The following is a 19,566-nucleotide window of genomic DNA, read 5'->3' on the forward strand; positions in this document are numbered from 1 at the left end:
TTCTATCACAATTTTTTTCTTGAATTATTTTTATTAAGTTATTATATACACATAGTAAAATGCACAGATCTTGACTGTATGACTTGATAAATTGTATGTGGGTGGGTGTTTCTATTTAAACACCACTGCGATCACAATGCAGAACACTTATAGTCCCCTGGAAAGCTCACTTGCATCTCTTCCCAGTCAATACCACTATTCTGATTTCTAACTCGATGAGTAGTTTAGTTTGTTTGTGAGTTTACTAAAAATGAAATCATAGTTGTTGTTGTTTTTCCCAGGCTGGTTTCTTGTGCTGGTTATCAGTTTTTAAAATTCATTCATGTTGTTACACATAGCAATAGTTTTTGTTTCTGTTATTTTTATTACTTCACGGTATTATAATATAGTACATGACTATTCTATTTCATATTTATTCAGGCTACTGATTGATATTTGGACTATGTCCACTTGGGACTATAAGAATAAATCTCTTGAATATTCTTGCATATGTCTATTGGTGGACAACTGTGTTCATTTGCTACTTTATATACCTAGGAATAGAAATACTGGTAAGAGTGGAAACCCCTATCAGAGTGACATTTGCTAAGCTTTAGTAGAGATACATTTACCAAAGTGGTTGCACCAATTTACACTCCTACTAAAAATACAGCAAAGTTCTAGCAAAGCTCCATACATTGAATATTTTCAATTTTGAAAATTTTAATCATTTAGTAGGTTTATAGCATTTTTTAAAATTAAATATATTGGGGTGACATTGGTTATAAGATTACTGTAGACAGGTTTCAAATGTACAATGATATGAAACATCATCTGTATATATCTGTCACTTATATTACTACTAAATGACAATGAATCACTTCTTAAATATGAAAACAATCTTCCTAGTTTATATTTAACATGAGATTGTAATATTTACATGTTACATACTTTACTAATCATATTACACCCACATTTTCACAATTAAATAATATCAAAACATAATTTTAGTAACACTAGTTGTATATATGATAGGTGACTGAATTTTGGAGGAAGGAAGAGGTGACTTATATTTACCACACATTTTGTTCTAGGTACTGCGTTAGTTGATATTTAAACCTCAGATGTTATTTTATGTAAGTTTATAAATGGCATCTCCAGAAAGACTAGAATATATAAGAGAAAGGATACATATGGACACATCTTTTTGTAACTACTACAATTTGATAAATATTAACATTATTTTCTGTATTGGGAATGAAAGCCACAAAGTCCCAAAGGTGGACTTATAACAGTGGAATCGATGTATTTTGTCTTTCTGGTAATATAAATCTCCCTTTCCACTGACAGCACACTGGCTATTCTTGCCTTACTTAGGAGAGAAAGTAGATAATTTTTTCTATAGTAAATTTTGTTATTGCTACTCCCATCATCTCACCCTCAATTCCCATAGTATTTACAGATAAACAGATAATACATAGGAACAGATGCTTGGTAGAAGTAAGCGGAATCCACATTTATTCGGGCTTTTCTTTATTTCTCTTCTTATTTGACAATGTTCACTGTCTCATGAGGCAGAAAGTAAGGACATAGTTCATTGCTTTTTCTCTCCAAAACGTCAAGCAATTTATCAATAGATTCATTAAAGCCAATCAGAGGTGTTTGGTCTGGAAACTCCCCTCTATATGGTAGAACATGCTGGTCTGAAACCCATGGTGATGGCTTATTCTGTAGAGTAGATCAAGTTCCCACATTTGTAGATGAATCTCCATACACAGAGTCACCTGGATTCCTCCCCTTAGCAAGTGTGTGCTTTCCTATGCACATAATTTATGAAGCTATGAATCATAGTTCATATATAAATATGAATTTATTTCTTGAATGAACTAAGATGAGACATTTAATGTAGAGTAAGAGAAACTCACTATATTTCCACATTGAATCCTGCCTCTTCGCCTACCAGTTTATGTGAGCTGGTTCTGCAGCTTACTAGCTTTTGTGATCTCTGTCTTAGCTTTGTCATCTGCAAAGTCAGATAAAACATAGTATTGTGAAAATAAAATGTTAACAATACAAAGTGCTTAGATCAGGGTCTTGTGCTAATAAGTACTCCATAAATATGAGTGATCACAGTAAGAAGCGTTTTCCTATAAGTTAAGTTTGCCTAGGACATTGGCTCCCCTCTGCTTTTGGACACAGGGAAAGGTGGTATGGGTGCTAATAAATGTTAGTTAATTCACAAAATCTGTTTGTAACCTATCTGCATCAACTTGTTCAAAAGACAATGTTTGGGAGCAAATTGGCAAAACTAGTTCTATTCTACAGTAGGTATGAGGCTGCCTAGATTGATGACTGACAATCCCAAATGGTATGTACGAAGAAGTGAACTGCTCTAAACCAATATTACACTAGGCAGAGGAGTTTGAACAACAACAACAAAACAATTTTTCTTCCTAGAAAAACAGTGAAAGGAGAGCTAAATCAGAGAAGACAGCTCATTGGGACAAAAATCTTTATAAACATCTCAAATAGCAGGGATACCACTGGGGTAATTAATTCAGAAAAAAATAATATTTGCATTTCACTTTTGTTTTTATTCAATTTTTCTAATTTTTTTTTTTTGTGGTCAGGATTCCTCTGACTTGATAAGAAATAGGATTATCTCTACAATACACACACATTTAGACAAAGATGTACGTTAAATTAGCCACACGAATGGGAAGTTGTAATGATATGCTTATATATACAAACCCTTTTACAGGTTTGGCTGAACTGTCAGGCTTATTCAGTCAATATTTACTGAGTTGAGAGGAATATAGACATGGCTCTAACGTCATTTCTCATATGAGGAGCATGTAGTGTACCTAGAAAGAGGGGCATGTACATCGGCACAGATCACATTTATTAAATACTTAGATATAGGGAAGGCTCACGTTTTAGGTGCTTGCAAGGGTTAGCCCTTTTACCTTTCACATCTCCCTCAGAAAGACAAGGGAAAAGGGCTTGACTGGTACTGGGCAGTAGGTGACCATTAAATATGATTCAATACATATCGATGTGATGTGTGACCTCAGCATGGACAGCTTCAGTAGAGAGAAGACATCAGACTGAAGTGGAGAGAAGGGGACTGGGTAGATGATAAGGGAATGGAAGCCAAGAGGGCAAGGTTTTATTCTGTTGGAAATTAAAAGGCATGAGACGATTGCAAAGATGAATGCAGAGGTATTCAGGGAGCCCACTTCAAGAGGCCATGAAGTTCCTGTCTTCTGTCAAGTGTATCTGATAGAGAAAAGTTGGAGTCCCTTGCACAGTGATGCTTGTTGGGTAAGAATCATGAAATCCTTTAATATAGCGACAGGCATTTTTTTTTTTGTATTTTTCTGAAGCTGGACATGGGGAGAGACAGTCAGACAGACTACCGCATCCGCCCGACCGGGATCCACCCGGCACGCCCACCAGGGGCTACGCTCTGCCCACCAGGGGGTGATGCTCTGCCCCTCCGGGGTGAGCGACAGGCATTTTTTAACTCTTATATGTTGCAACATTTCTAGATATTAATTCTTGGACAAATGAGTAATAATCTCTCTTTCTCATTTATGGCATTTAAAAGTGAAGTGGAGAATAAGGCCATAGTATTATGGTTCAGAGTATGAATTATATCTACCTAAATTATGTAAAATATTCATTTTTATTTGTTTTTCTTTTCTTTTTATAATGATAAGTTATGAAGTAATTTATTCTGCCAATAGCTATTCTGTTCTGTCAATAACAGAATCAGTAGGATGGGCATAATAATTACATTAAAAAGGACACTGAAGAGGTGTCACATATAAAACGTGTTTTTCTAGTTGAAATTGCAAATGAGTGTTACCCATGTGTCCTCTGTACACCTCCCTTAATAACAGAGAAGCCCTTCCTCATTCCACCGAGTGTGCGTGGAATATCTACCCACACATTTTCCCATATTACAGAATGGTGGCTTGGTCAAGCTAAAGTCATTTTCTTTTTTAAATTCAAAGACAAAAGATTATAGAATTACACACAGCAACAGGAAGCAAGTGCTAAAAAAGAATAGCATGTTGCCTTTTTAATATTCATGGAAATCACATCTCTGCATTTCCACATCTGCCTGAATTTTCACTGGCCCCACATCATATACTCTGTTGTATTTTATTTTGACTTTTCCTTAAATTTCCCAACATCTCATTATCATCATTTTTTTAGATCTATAATTTCCTCTGCTACTATTCAAACCCATCCTCTTAATTAAAACTTCCTCTCTTTCACGACATGTAAGAAAGTATGTGCCATCATCCCTTTGTTAGGCACAGGACAATTATATGCGTATGTTTTTATATTCAGTTGTAATATTTTCAGTGCTAGATTATTTGGCCTAAGTCCTTATGATATACTTTCAAATTAAGATGTATATGTAAGAGAATTGCCCATCACTTGAACTTTGAGAAAAAAAATTTTTTTTTGTATTTTTCTGAAGTGAGAAGCAGGGAGGCAGAGAGACAGACTTCCCGCATGTGCCTGACCAGGATCTACCTGGCATGCCCACTAGGGGGCAATGCTCCGCCCATCTGGGGCATTGCTCCGTTGCAACTGAAGCAATTCTAGCATCTGAGGCGGAGGCCATGGAGCCATCCTCAGCGCCTGGGCCAACTTTGCTCCAGTGGAGCCTTGGCTGTAGGAAGAGAAGAGAGAGAGAGATAAAGGAGATGGGGAAGGGTGGAGAAGCAGATGGGTTCTTCTCCTGTGTGCCCTGACCAGGAATCTAACCTAGAACTTCCACATGCTAGGTTGACACTCTACCACTGACCCAACCCACCAGGGTGCCCATTACTTGAACTTTTAACCATCTACCGTTTTAAGCACAAGAAGTAAATAAAACATACCAATGTATACGGTCTAAATACACGCAAAAAAGTATTTGTGTTAACAGAAGTAAAGGAAAATACAAAAACATAATTTTGAGCTCTTAGGTAGTAGTTACACTTTGAAGATTACCTATATGGACATCCTGACTTCTAAGAGATTAAATTTGACTGTAAAAGATTAAGTGAATTAGCCACTTTTCTACTTCATGCCAATATATTCCATAAAGTTTTAGTTAGGAAACCTTGAAAATGAAATCTATGACATATACACAGTATTATTTGATACTACAGCAAATAGGTGAGTTGAGCATTTCTGTCTATAACTTACCATCAGATAGCGTCACCACTGTCACATCCTCAGTGGAGACTCCTGGCCCGTAGCGATTATAAGCTAGGAATCGAAGAGTATATTCCGTGAATTTTTTCAGGCCTTCCAGCTTATAAGATAGTCCATCAACCTCTATATTCTGGAGACATAAAATGCCAAAACTGTTATTCAGGAGGCACACTAGAGCAGAAATGGCAGCCATTCTGTTCAGTCAGTAAATTGGATATTAGACTCTTACAAAACTATACTCCAGCCTTATACCAAGTTATTGTTAAACCTGCTTATGACACACACTCCCCCAGTAAAGCCCAATCTGCTCTGTGGACACCTACAGAGCACCATGCTATTTTTACAGCTGTTAAATTCAGGTTTGTTTAACAACACCCAGTACATTGAATAGTGTGCCCACCCTGAGACCCTGAAGGCAGCTTGCAAATCCGTGAGCACAGAGAATGCTCCTGGACCCCGAATGGAATAGTTCACCATAAAACATTGAATTTCCTTCTTCCCTCGCTGAAATAGACCCACATTTCTTGAAACTGACAGATAGTTCACCACCATTTTTATTTGTCAAATAGTGTTCAGGTAGGTTGGGAATGGTTTCATGCATTTCACAGCTGCAGAAATGTGGTACTGGAGGTAAAGGGCACTAAGAAATCAGAGCCACTTTGCTTCAGAAGACCCATTATCTAGCTCTCCTCAAAGATCCTCTCACTCACACCTATCTTGGGATACATCATTTTGGAATTTTGTTAAAATGGATCGTTGCCACCCAATACTGAAGAGCTAAAATACATAGAAAAATGGATTGAATGGAAGATGAAAATAATAGCTAAACAGCAAGCAAAATATAAATAAATAAATAAATAAATAAATAAATAAATAAATAAATAAATAAATGGAATGAATGAGTACATAACAGGAAATCTCAGTAATTCTGTTTTACATAGGACTTGGGACTTAGAACTATTTCTGAATAGAACTGCTGCAAAATATTTTTTAAAATGAAAAACCTCTATCACACAGTATATGGGGAAGCATGACCACTGCAGTGTGCTTGGCAAACTTCACAACAAACCTCACAACACTGTTGTCCCAGGGTCAACTCTCTTTCCTCCCCACTTAACTACACACTTGTCTCTATACCTCTTTGAGACAAGTGGTATATGAAGTTGAAAATCTGAAAGTAAACATCTCAATAGTTATAAATATACACATATATATATATATATCACACAATAGAGAACTACTCAGTTCCCTGTGTCTCCCTAAAGACTAACTCACTCTTACTTTACCTGAAAATCTAATTTGCTTTATTTTCTGATGTCTGTACTAACTACAGATTAGAAACAAAATGAATGAAGGAGGAAGGTAGCTTTCTGGAGTCAAGCTGACTGAAAAAAATGAAAAGTGATAGGTGACAGACAATCTAATGGCAGGGAGAAGAAAGAAATGCCATGAGAACAGCAATTTGGGAGAGGTTATTGACTTTGAGATAAGTCCTCCCTTAGGATAAGGACTGAAGATGCAAATGCTTCCTGGGACCAGATGGGTTAAAACAAATGTGGTTACACTGGTCCAGGAACCTGCACACTCAAACAAGACATTGGTATCCTTTCTATTGATTCAACTTATTACCCATTTGCCTCTCTTATCACCAAAATTTAATTAAATTGCTTAACATTTCCAGTAACAGGTGCTTTAAGACTGGTTAGCTACACAATTAATGTGCTGACACTGGGCTAGACATCAAGAGCTTACAGATTTCCTATTGCTCTAGCCCTACAGCCTTCCAACAAGGGACAGCAGAGGGGCCCATGCCTTGGCCTACCTGTTCCTTCCCCGTGGACACCTCAGTGCAGAACAATCTGTAACCTTGAACTGGACCGTTTGCATAGGCAGGGGGTTCCCAGGTAATGAGGATTGAGGTAGGTGAGGTAGATACGGCTTGCAGGTTTTCTACTGGCCCTGGAACTTGCACTGCATACAAAAGAAATTGATTAGTATAAGAGGGTTTGCTTTCTCAAAACAATCAGAATTACATTCTTTTACAGTTCAAGGAAATTATAGTAGCATGCAGCATTTTTAAAACCATATGAAATAAGAACATAACACTATTATAAAGTAATGAAATTTTAGAGTTATTTCTCCCTTTAAAAATTCAGAAGAGGGCTTCTATTCATCTAAATTTCTTATTTCATTTTACAGTTGAAGACACTGGTCAAGGAGTGTAAGTGACTAGCATAATGGCAGAGAAAGATGGGATTCTTAATCTAAATTCTTAGTGTGGAAAATTATCTGCTATGTCAGAATGCCTTTTCCTGTGTCTCACTAATAACTGCAGAGGGAAAAAAGGAAATACAATGAAAATATTTGTACATCCTGATTCTACTTATAATTCAAATACACAACAGACCTAGGGATAATTTACCCCATTTATTGTCTTTAATTCAGCATCTTAAAGACTTGTCCAATTCTGGATCCTTTAAATTAATTTCAAGATTTAATTTTCAATTTTACTGTCTAGTATTCTATTTTCTCTCATAACTATTACTTAACTTAATCTAGGATAAGCAACTTCCTCATTAAAGTAATTAGGCAGCGCATGTCTACAATCACTTATGTCCAGATGTGTTTTGAGATCCAGGAATTTTTAGACTTTAGAAAGGTAATACGGGGGAGATGCAGTGTCTTATGTAACATCCCTAGGTGGGTCTGTGGTAGCACCCTGTTATCCAATCATATATTTACAGCAAAATATATGATATTCACATCACACAGAATTATTAAAGACTTGAGCAGAAGATCAGGTCTGTTGAAAAATGAGTGAAAAAAATCAGATTCAGATTTGCAAATTTTGAACTTGTGCATAAATTTTTATTTGTGAAAATATGCCTAAATAGATATATATAATTTGTAAATTATAAATGAAATAACCACATTATTTATTATAGTCTAATATAAATAGTCTCAGCATTGAAGTATAACATTATTTACTTAAACATGCTGTGGATTTGCCCCAGTCTTGGATACCACCTACTTGTGGACAGCTCTACATTAAAGGTCTGCATTACAATTAATTCTGTGAGTTTGATCTTCCATAGCAAAATAGCATACAAAACCTGGCTGACATCTCTGATGGTAAGTTTCTTAGATCAGCATTGAACCTATGTTGCTGGATCATTTTTCAGAATTTGTTCCATGACACCCAGCCACGTTTAGGCCTTACTGCTCACACATTCATTTGGGAGGAAGAAATATATTCAGGTCAGAAATACATATCTTATGTCACTTTCACATCTTTTCCCACAGGTTGCCAAATCCTGAGATGCGGTGTTGAGAACCTCACTACTGGCAATTGCATTCTTTTCACCTAAATAAATAGTTGTTAACAGTTTCTAAAAATTTATTTGGAAATAATTTTAAAGCTACAGACAATTTTAAAAATTAGAATAATACAAAGAACACCCATGTTCTCATTATCCAGATTTACCCATTGTTAACACTTTGCTCTATATATTTTACCATTATTTATCTCTCTGTACATAAATAGTCTTTCTTTCTATATATATACATATAGTGATATATAAGGTGATAAATCTATAATTATGTATAGTGATACCTGCAATATGTAAATATATCATATATTGAGAGAATATTTATTACCTCTTAACAGAGAGAATATATATCTATAAATCTCCACTCAGATTAAGTGGAACACATCATAGCTCTTAACCCCTAGACATTTCAGTGCATATTTCCTAAGAATTCATGGGAACATGAATAATGTAGTTATTAATTCAGTGCATTTTCTATCAACACAATATTTATCTAATTAACATCTGTATTACAGTTGTGTCAACTGACCCAATCATGTTATGTATGTAGCATTTCCCTTTCAAATCAGGGTCCCGTCTAGGGTCAGGGTGATATTTTGTCACCCTGTCTCCTGCTTCAAGCTGCACGAGATCCAAAGTCTTTCTTTCTTTTAATCCATTCACATTTTTAAAGAGTATAAAGCCTTTTTATTATTAATAGGAAGTTCCTCATTTTGGGTTTGTCTTTGTTTCATCGTGTTGGATTTAGGTGATACATTCCAGTCAGAAATGAAATATAAGTCATGTCTGTTCTTCTCAGGGCATCACTTCCAGAGGCACAAGACCTTCCTCAGTTCCTCGTATGTTAATGTTGAGTACCTGGTCAAGGTGTGGTCATATTTCTCCATTGTAGAGTTGGCCACCCCAACTCTGCCCCCATGCTCCACCACTTACAGCTAATAAGCAATCTGTGGGGAGATACAGCATTAGAACCATGTAAAAATGTTCTTTATCAACTTCCCTTAGAGTCATCCTTTGTTACTGGTTCTTGATGGAATCAGTTTTTACCAGGGTGATTACAAAGGTGATCATTTTTCTATTCATATACTTCTTCTGCATTAGCCGCTTGGCACTCAGATCTAAAATTAGCAAGAGCCCACGTTTCCCTCTATTTATATATCTATTCTTGTTATGGGGACATAGATTCCTACATTTTTCTGGTCTACAATTCATTATTGTTCTTAATTATTTGGATATTCAAATTGTGTCACATTGGGCCAGTGGGGTCCTCTTTAATCTAGTTCCTGTGTCTTTTGACATGCCTAATCATTTACTGAAGTATTTCCTTTCTTTCTGGATTAATATATTCCAGGCTCACCTTGATCCTGCCACAGCTCTGAAATAGAACATGTATCCAAAGATTTCTGGTTTCTTTCTGGGGGAATGGTATTTGAGACTAAGTTCTGGGTGTTATACATGCTCGATGCTACTTGGGGGTCATAGCTTCTATCCTTCTAGTAAACAAGAAACATATGACTATGTATCTATCTATATATATATATATACACAAAAACATACATGCATACATATACTCCAATGTACAGATACATATGCATATTTCTCATGACTCTACAGGGGTGCTTCCTATTCCAATCTATCTCTACAGGGTTCATGATTACATTTCCCATTCCTCTTTCATATGTCCTTCCTTCCACAAGTAGACTTCTGGCTTCCAAACAGTTACATTTTGAAAGACACTTCATGAGAGCTCCCACACCTTGGTATTCTTCCAGGAAGGGATAATTTTTCTATGGAAAAATCCCCTAGTCCACAAAGGGCCCTTCAGTAGACAATTCTGAACAACAGGGAGTCTTGCCTGTGTCAAAGCTTATAGTGATACAATTAGAATTGTATTATAATGGAGGAGACATTTTGTTCCATGGGGGGGAATAAAAGCAAAGCAAATTAAAAAACTTGCTCCGTGATATTGTTCAACTGGATGCTCATAGTACAGTAGTTTAAAGAACAACAATAAAAAAATCAAACACTGTGTATGCTTCTATAATTACTCATACATCCACAAAGAAAGTGCAAATGAATCTTAAGGGAACATTCTTATTTGGAGTCTGCTATTCTTCTAAGGAAGACAGATGACAAAGAAAGCAGCAGGAGAATTCAGAATGGGCAAGCTGCTTACGATGCACGTTGAATGTGAGCTGTGCTGGATTTTGAATGTTCGCAGAGCATATCTGTGCGGCCCAGTGACGTGTAAAATATTAACCAAATATGTTTTTTTCTAACAGCCCCGTGGCTAAAATGAAAGAGCACTGCTTACTATTAACACAGCTCATGCTGGGAGCAAAGCCTAAGGTTTAAAGATGGCCAAACTCCAAGGCCGTCACTCCTGCTGTAAGATATAACATATTCACAAAAGGTTTCCCAGGGCAGAAGTGTTCCCAGGAGGACTAGGAGAGGAGTGAGCTATGAGAGAACGGGGTGGGGGGAATGATGTTTGGGGAGTTGCTGCATATTTGTTCCCTGAAAACAATTCAGTTGTTTTCAATTTTGAAGAGAAGCCACCGAGAACCTGGAAGAACAAGATTAGAGGGTTGCTTAGCATGGTAGGGGCACAGGGGGACACAGCCTGCTAAACTATGGCCTGTTGAGGGCAGGGGAACAGACATGCCAACCTCAGAGCCATTTCCATGAGGCATTGTAGGAAGAACAGACCATAGGGACATCTGCAACTCAAGTCAGCCGCCCCACAGAACAAACATCAGGCCACACTCTGCTGCTAAGCACAGCTAATGCTGCGCAGGGTCCTGGCTCTTGGACCAGAGAATGGTCTAAACCTCGACTCAGTTTCCCAAATAATAAGAGCAATTAATTGTCTTTTCTATGGGGATAAGCACAATATTAGGTAAACAGACAGTACTTGATAAATGGGTGTCAAATGAATGACTTTATATACAATTATCAAATGTTATCATAAATTAAATGCCTAAAATTAACTACATAGTCTAACTCATTTGATGTTGTTTATTCAGCACTGTCACTACAAGTGATCAGAAAATAGTGTTTCCCTAACACACCTGATGGGAATGAAAGTTGGTACACATGTCCGTGTCTGTTGTATGCACGTAAGCCTGTGTGCTCTTTGCCCGCAGTGTAATTTCTTTATGTGCACACGTAGCTTAGTAACTGTTGGGAGAACATCAGGAAGTAAGTGCCATATTTCCCGATGTATAAGACACTCCTGTGTATAAGACATACCTAAATTTTGGGGCCTGAAATTTGAAAAATATGTATTACATAAAGTTATTGAATTCAAGTTTTATTCATCATAAAATTCTTACAACTCCTCACCACTGTCAAAACTCCCATCCATCAGCTTGTCCTCATCTGTGTCTGAAAACGAATCACTGTATTCAACAAGGAGCACAAAAAGAAGCGCAAAAAAAACAGGAAATGCAAGTAAAAAAATCTATAACCACTGTAGAAGGTGAACCCAATTATTAGACCCCAAATTTTTCAAAAACAGTGCATGTTATACATGGGGAAATATGGTACCTTAATTTGAATTCAGTTCACACTGGAAGTGCCTCCTGTGATCATCTCTTTACTCATTGGATTATTCTTCCTTCCTAATGGTCATTAGACACTATCAGGAAAAGAACTGTGCCTGGGTTTCCAGAAGAATTTCAAGCAAAAAATATAGACACTTGAATTTAAAAGGAGCGTTCAGTTTAAGTATTCACTAAAAACTGTATGCGTTTTCACCAATTTCCAGCCACATGTTAGCATTTGATTTGCTGTCATAAAGTTTCCAATGATCTTCTTCTAAGAAAGGACTGCCTTCTAGTACTAAATTACTTCCTGCTGTAACTTTTTGTTATAAAATAAAATTTATTTTATGATTTGACTGTATTGATTGATTTTCTTTAGTATCCTCATATATTAAAATGAAAATACCGTAAGCCTATGTTATCAAGACATCAAAGGATTACCACCAAACCATCTATCTTATCATATATATAATTATTTATTTTATCCTCACAACATTCCTGGCTAGTATCAAGGCCTTTTCACATAAACTATTAAATGATTTCTTCACAACTGTGTTACAAATTCAAACTCATTAATCCTTTAATATTTTCCCTTTGATTTATTATAGCTATAACATAGGTCTGTAGATGATATAATGTATTTTATGTTCATTGTGGAGGTATGTTTGTGTATGTATACATACATGTATATACTGGTGTATTTATTCACATCTATATCAATATAGTATATTTAAGAATAACTTTACATCTGATATATTATATGCATATTAGAGAGAGCAAGAAAAAAAGGGAGTCACAAAAATGTTCAACAATGGAAATTAGATGTGAAATCAATACACTTAACAGCTTCTGCCTTCCATTTCATTACATTTTAGTATGTCAGTCAAGAAACTTAATGGACTTAACTACTCATCATTTCCAAGATGTCTTTAATAATCCCCACTGATCCCTTCCATTGGACAATAATTTTACGGCAAACTGCATCTAATTTCTCTCCATCTCTTTTCAAGTTACCTTTTCTCCAAAGAACAGAAAGATTTCAGAATAGATGCATAATCCATGCAAGTAACTCATCAATCAATGTCAGCCTAACCAACCACCTCTTTAAATTTCAATATTACATTTCAGTAGAAATTCATTATAACACCTGTACCTAAGAACAAATTAAATACTTAGGTTGAAGTAAATGAGATGTATTACATGTCACTATTTGCAAGAGGAGCAGTAATTTCTGACTATATATAAATTTATAATATATCAGAGTACTTTATAATGAGATCTTATTGCATATTAATCCCCAAAATGGCATATAAAAGTTAGCTGAATTTTTAATAAAGCATGAGCTATCACGCATAATCAAATTGAAGACAAGATGTGTGTGTGTGTGTGTGTGTGTGAGAGAGAGAGAGAGAGAGAGAGAAGAGAGATTATAATTTAATGAACTATAATTGATTAAGATGAAAGTCATAAGTATGGTTTCTTATCTGTCCTCTACTTAAAATAGGAACCAGTCATTGGCATCAGGATTTCATGGTTACCTAAAATTGTATAAATGTTTTTAAGAATGTAATATTTCTATTTTTTTGAGGTGTAGGGTCCATAGTTTCCATCACTGAAGTTTATAATTCTTTATATGTTAGCTCCTAATGGATTAGATAACACCTCTGATTTCTTTTTGTTTTGAAAACTGATTATTATCACATTGTTGGTAGTGATTGTCCATTATTTCATGATAGAAAATAATTTCACTTTAAAGAGACATTGAGCCCTTACTGGTTGGCTCAGTGGTAGAGCATCAGCCCGGCATGTGGATATCCTGGGTTTGATTCCCCGCCAGGCACACAGGAGAAGCACCTATCTGCTTCTCTGCTCCTCCCCCTCTCCCTTCTCTCTCTCTCTCTCTCTCTCTCTCTCTCTCTCTTTCTCTCTCTCTTTCTCCTCCCCTCCTGCAGGCATGGCTCAATGGGGCAAGTTGGCCCCAGGTGCTGAGGATGGCATTATGGCCACTGCCTCAGGCACTAAAAAAAATGGCTCTGGTTGCAATGGAGCAACGGCCCCAGGTGGGCAGACCATCACCCCCTAATGGGCTTGGCAGGTGAATCCTGGTTGGGGCACATGCCGGAGTTTGTCTCTGCCTCCCCTCCTCTCAATAAAAATAAATAAATAAATAAAAATAAAGAGACATCATCAAATTTTCATAAAATGTTATTGTTTCAAAAGCTGAAATGTGTGTGAATAGATATTTATATTTAATTTTCTAAATCATGGGTCAATCAATGACATTTGTATAAATCAGACTAAAACCTAAATTATTATTTATTAAATGTGTGGCTCTAAAAATATCTTGGGAGTTTAAATAATTCCTTTCAAATAAGAATATGAATGTAAGGATTCCATAGAAAAAGCTTTATATGGCTCAAGAGATGCCATTGTCTTCATAATACTAAAAGTGGCTGATGTCTTTGCACCATTATACTGATGTTTCTCAGCTGGAAGTCTGAAATGAAGACAAATGTTCGTGTCAAAGAATATGTAGTTGAACATTGAATATTTAAAGTCATTTCTAAATGGCTGTGTAGTACAGTGTGTCCTACTGTTCCTAAATCATCAACTTAAAAGTCACCAAGTTCTTCGTTTTAAGAATCTCTTCTGTATCAGTGCATTTAAAAATATTTATCTCATGTGTTGTCATTCAAATGACCTACATAATTCAGATGTCCTCAATTCAGACCAGAATTCTGAGGATGATTCCACCTCCTCCTTTATTTGTTAATTAGAAAAGGTTCTTGAGCCTAACTGAAAAAAAAATGGGTAGCAAGGGATCCAAGTAATTACCTGTAGTGATCCAAATAGATTTACACCATGAAGCTCTCTTATTTAAGCCCACCTTCATGCGGATGATCTCACTGAATGTGTTTTAAATACGAGCCATTTCTGAAACTATTTGCATTTATTGATAATAAAGTGCATGCTTTGATTGCCTCTTTGATTTTTTTCCTCCTGTAGTTAACAGCTTTAATGGTATTTTTATGAAATCTTTTTCTATTCTGCATGGGGAATGCAACATCAACAAGCCTGCAGGCAATGTAATTATTAACATAATGAAACCCCCTCTTGACTGAACCATACATTGTTAGGAGATATGACAGTAATTTGGCAAGAAAAAGCACAAACTATGGGGTACTGTTTCTATTACAAAACCACAAAAATCTGACATGATTTGATTGGAGGAAGCAGTTATTGCCCAATTATTTTAATTTGGGCTTTAATAATTGCTATCAGCTAACTCACAATATATTCAACTGTGTCATTGTATGTGTGTGTGTGTATAGATAGATAGATATGTCTATAAACACAGGTAGAAATAAAATGTGTGTGATATATATGACTTAATTTACATATTATTTATATAGACACACAGCTATTCACATTTTGCTAATATATTAAGTGAGATATTTTTGAGAGGACTGTAGAAAAAATTTTAACAATTTTCTTTAAAGAAATAATATTGGAAGTTCTTGTGGTTCATCCTAGAAAATGAAGCAGATTGATAATAACAATGATTACAAGAACTAACATCAAAATAAGGTCTTTTCTATAAGGTACCTTAGGTTTTTCACTAACACAGCCAAGTACTAATAGCCTGGGTGAAGTAAGTAGAGTTTTTAAAATTGCACTTTAGAACACATAGATAGTGCCTAGAAATGTAAAATATACTGCATAATGTACATTTCTGACTGCATGATTGAGGTCTCAAACCATTTAAACTGGAGATTTCTAAGTAATGTCAAAAGCAATTGTTTTTATGATCTAAAAAAATTGCCCAAGAGATATCAAACACTGAAGCTAAAAACTTAAAGTTTCAGCCAAATGTGCTTAAGTTTCCATATTACTAAAGGCAGTTTGATGTCATATAAACCTAATACTGACTTTTTTTCCTTTTAATTTTTTTCCCAGAATAGCTTGGGTTTGGTTACTCTGCATTGTGCTTAACAATTTTAGATAAAAGTATCAGCTGATTTTAAAGAAGAATCATACTATTTATATGTGTTGTATATAATGCTATCTCCAGTTCTCTGAAATATCTTATTATGCTTGAAATTTTTCAAGAACCTTAGGTCAGAAAAAACATCTACACACAGGAAACACCTAGATATGAACAGTAGACCATACGTAACCAAGATTAAGATCTTACTAGACAGACAATATAGTATATAAGAATTCCAAAAAAGAGATGGGATGGTTATGAGAAAATTCAGTCAAGAATTTTTCTTGAAAAACAATGAAGAATTGCATTGGTAAATGGTGATCCCAGACGGTGGCACAGAAGATCCTGAACCCACCTCCTCCCATGGATACACCCAACTGCTGCTACATATACAACAGCTGCCACTGGAAAACACCTGACACCTAGGTAAACAGCTCCTTCACAAGAAACAATAAAAGAAGATAATTGGGCTGTGTAGAAGAGGAAGACAGTCTACAATATTGTAATATACATGAAATATTAGGTGGAACTCTGTAAAAAATATAATTGTCTATTATGTTGTATATTGGAAACTAACAGAATAATATTGAAGGGAGACTGTAACTGGAAGGTAAAAATTATATATAAATAAAATTAAGTTGAAAGAAGAAGAGATGTGATCTTGTCAAAACCCCACCCCCAGCAGTGGAAATCCACACCAGGAGGGATCTCATAAACCTAGAGCTTCTCCCTGAGGAGCAGAGAGTTCATGCCCCACGTCGAGTACCCCAACCATTGAAACCAGCACTGGAGAGAAAAGCCTTCAAAATATCTGACTTTGTTTTTTTGTTGTTGTTTGTTTGTTTGTTTTTTTGGTATTTTTCTGAAGTTGGAAACGGGGAGACAGTCAGATAGACTCCCCATGTGCCCCACCGGGATCCACCTGGCACACCCACCAGGGGGCGATGCTCTGCCCATCTGGGGCATTGCTCTGTTGCAACCAGAGCCACTCTAGCGCCTGAGGCAGAGGCCACAGAGCCATCCTCAGTGCCTGGGCCAAACTTTGCTCCAGTGGAGCCTTGGCTGAGGGAGGGGAAGAGAGAGACAGAGAGGAAGGAGAGGGGGAGGGGTAGAGAAGCAGATGGGCGCTTCTCCTGTGTGCCCTGGCTGGGAATCGAACCCAGGACTCCTGCATGCCAGGCGGATGCTCTACCACTGAGCCAACTGGCCAGGGCAAAATGTCTGACTTTGAAAACTAATGAGGCTTATGTCCAGGTGGGCCAAAGATCTATATGTAACAGAGATACTGCTTTTAAAGGATGCATCTTTTTTTTTTTTTTTTTTTTTTGCCTGGAGGCCTAATACAAAAGCAATCTTGAGAAAAAAGAACAGAGCTAGAGTTATCTGATTTCAAACTATGTTACTAAGCTAAAATAAACAAACAGCATGGTACTGGCATAAAAACAGACACATAGGTCAATGGGACAGAATAGAAATCCCTGAAACAAACCCATACATATATGGTCTATTAATTTATGACAAAGGAAAAAGGAAATTGCAATCAGAAAAAGACAGTCTCTCTAATAAATAGTGTTAAGAAACAGTTTATCCCACTGTTGGGCAGATAAAATGTATTATGCTCACTTTGTTAAAGATGGAGGCCGTTGCCCAGGTGATATTAATGTGTGTTGAGAATCCTTGTAGCCTGGGGCTTGGTTTTGGGATTAAGACTTTCCCACCCTTTTTGATGTGGGGTGGTACAATCCAATCATGGCTCAGAGAAGTGACTTTGTATTAGAGACTTCCCTATTTTGTATATTGGATTAGAGGTTGTGAAGCTACAATATAAAATGGGGGCAGAACAGAGTTTGTGCTCTTGGTTCCTGAGGTTAGCATGAGAGAGCAGAGAGAGTAGAGCCAGCAGCAGGAGGAGGCCATGTGGAGGAGGCCAGGAAAAGCAGCCAAGATGGCAGAGTGCTGAGTGAGATGCCAGTTTGTACAGAGTTTGTATCTGGGATAAGGAAGGAGATGGGGAACTGAGGAGAATAAGGCTGGTGAGCTAGAAACCTTTGATTCTAGGAAACTCGGATAAGTCAGTGGCTTTGTGAGCACTGAATGTGATTGGGTTTTGGAGCCCAGTGTGTGTTTTTACTTGCCTGCCGGGTGCAAGCTAGGATTAAAGACTATGGCCCACCAGTTTGTGGCTCCGTTGTTTCTTTACCGACTGTCCGAATCCAATGCGAACCTGCATGGGCCGGGCTGCTGTGATAGTGGCCCTGGCCTTGGCTACTGGCTTTACAGTCACATGTAAAAGAATGAAACTAGATTTGCTACCTTACCCCATACACAAAAACTTAAAATAGATTCAAGACTTGAATGTAAAACCTGAAACCATAAAACTTCTAGAAGATCCTCCTTGACATCAATCTTGATTATTTTGGATCTTAGTCTAAAAGCAAAAACAAAATAAAATAATGAGTGTGACTACATCAAATGAAAAGGATTCTGCCCAGGAAAGCAAACCATTATTAAAATGAAAAGGTAACCTGCTGAATGGGAGAAAATATTTGCAAATCATATATCTGATAAGGGGTTAATATTCAATATGTATTTTAAAAATTTATTAAAATCACTTTTAAAAATTCAATTAAATAGGCAGAGATCATGAACAGACATTTTTCCAAGTATTATATACACACAGCTAGCAGACATGTGGAAAAAAGCTTAATGTCACTAATCATCAGGAAAATGAAAATCAAAACCACACTGAAATATAACCCCACACCTGTTAGCATGGCTATTCTTGCAAAGAGAAGAAATAACAAGTGTTGGTAAAGATGCTGAGAAAAGGGAACCGTAGTATACTATTGTAAGAATGTAAATTGGTGTAGCACTATAGAAAATACTATGGAGTTTTCTCAAACATTATGCATAAAAATGCCATGTGATCTAGCAATTCTACTTCTTGGTATATATCTGAAGAAAATGAAGACACTAACTGTAAAGGTACATTTATTCCTAAGTTCATCATAGCATTATTTGCAAAAGTCACGATCTGGAAATAACCTTAGTGTCCATCAGTGGATGAATAGATAAAGAAGATGTGATATATCTATACCCACAGTGGACTACTACTCTGACATAAAAGTGAATGAATCTTGCTATTTGCAAAATACTCAAAGGGTATTATGCCAAGTGAAATAAGTCAGACAAGGAAAGACAAACACTGTGTGATTTCATTTACATGTGGAATCTATAAAACAAAGCAAACAAAACAAAATGTAACAGAGTTCATAGATGCAAGGAAAAGAATGATGGCTGCCAGTGGGCAGGGGGGTTGGGAAGTAGGCACAATAGGTGAAGAGGACAAGAGGTAAAAACTTTCAGTTATAAAATAAATCAGTCATGGGGATGTAATGTATAGCCTGGTGCCTATAGTTAATAATACTATACCTCATATTTGAAAGTTGCCAAGAGAGTTAACCTTGAAAGTTATCATCACAAGAAAAAAATAATTCTTCTAACT

General features: G+C 36.4%; 1 protein-coding gene across 1 annotated transcript in view; it reads right to left on the reverse strand.

The window, feature by feature from the left end:
• DCC (DCC netrin 1 receptor) overlaps positions 1–19,566 on the reverse strand; it is a 1,139,534-nt gene that overhangs the window by 296,868 nt on the left and 823,100 nt on the right. Inside the window, exons 10-11 of the mRNA XM_066352289.1 lie at positions 7,022–7,170; positions 5,191–5,329 (exon numbers count right to left, since the gene is read on the reverse strand). Coding sequence (XP_066208386.1) covers positions 5,191–5,329; positions 7,022–7,170 — 288 coding nt within the window. The remainder of the gene's footprint in view (positions 1–5,190; positions 5,330–7,021; positions 7,171–19,566) is intronic.

The sequence above is a fragment of the Saccopteryx leptura genome, chromosome 11, assembly GCF_036850995.1.
Source record: "Saccopteryx leptura isolate mSacLep1 chromosome 11, mSacLep1_pri_phased_curated, whole genome shotgun sequence".
Lineage (NCBI taxonomy): Eukaryota > Metazoa > Chordata > Mammalia > Chiroptera > Emballonuridae > Saccopteryx > Saccopteryx leptura.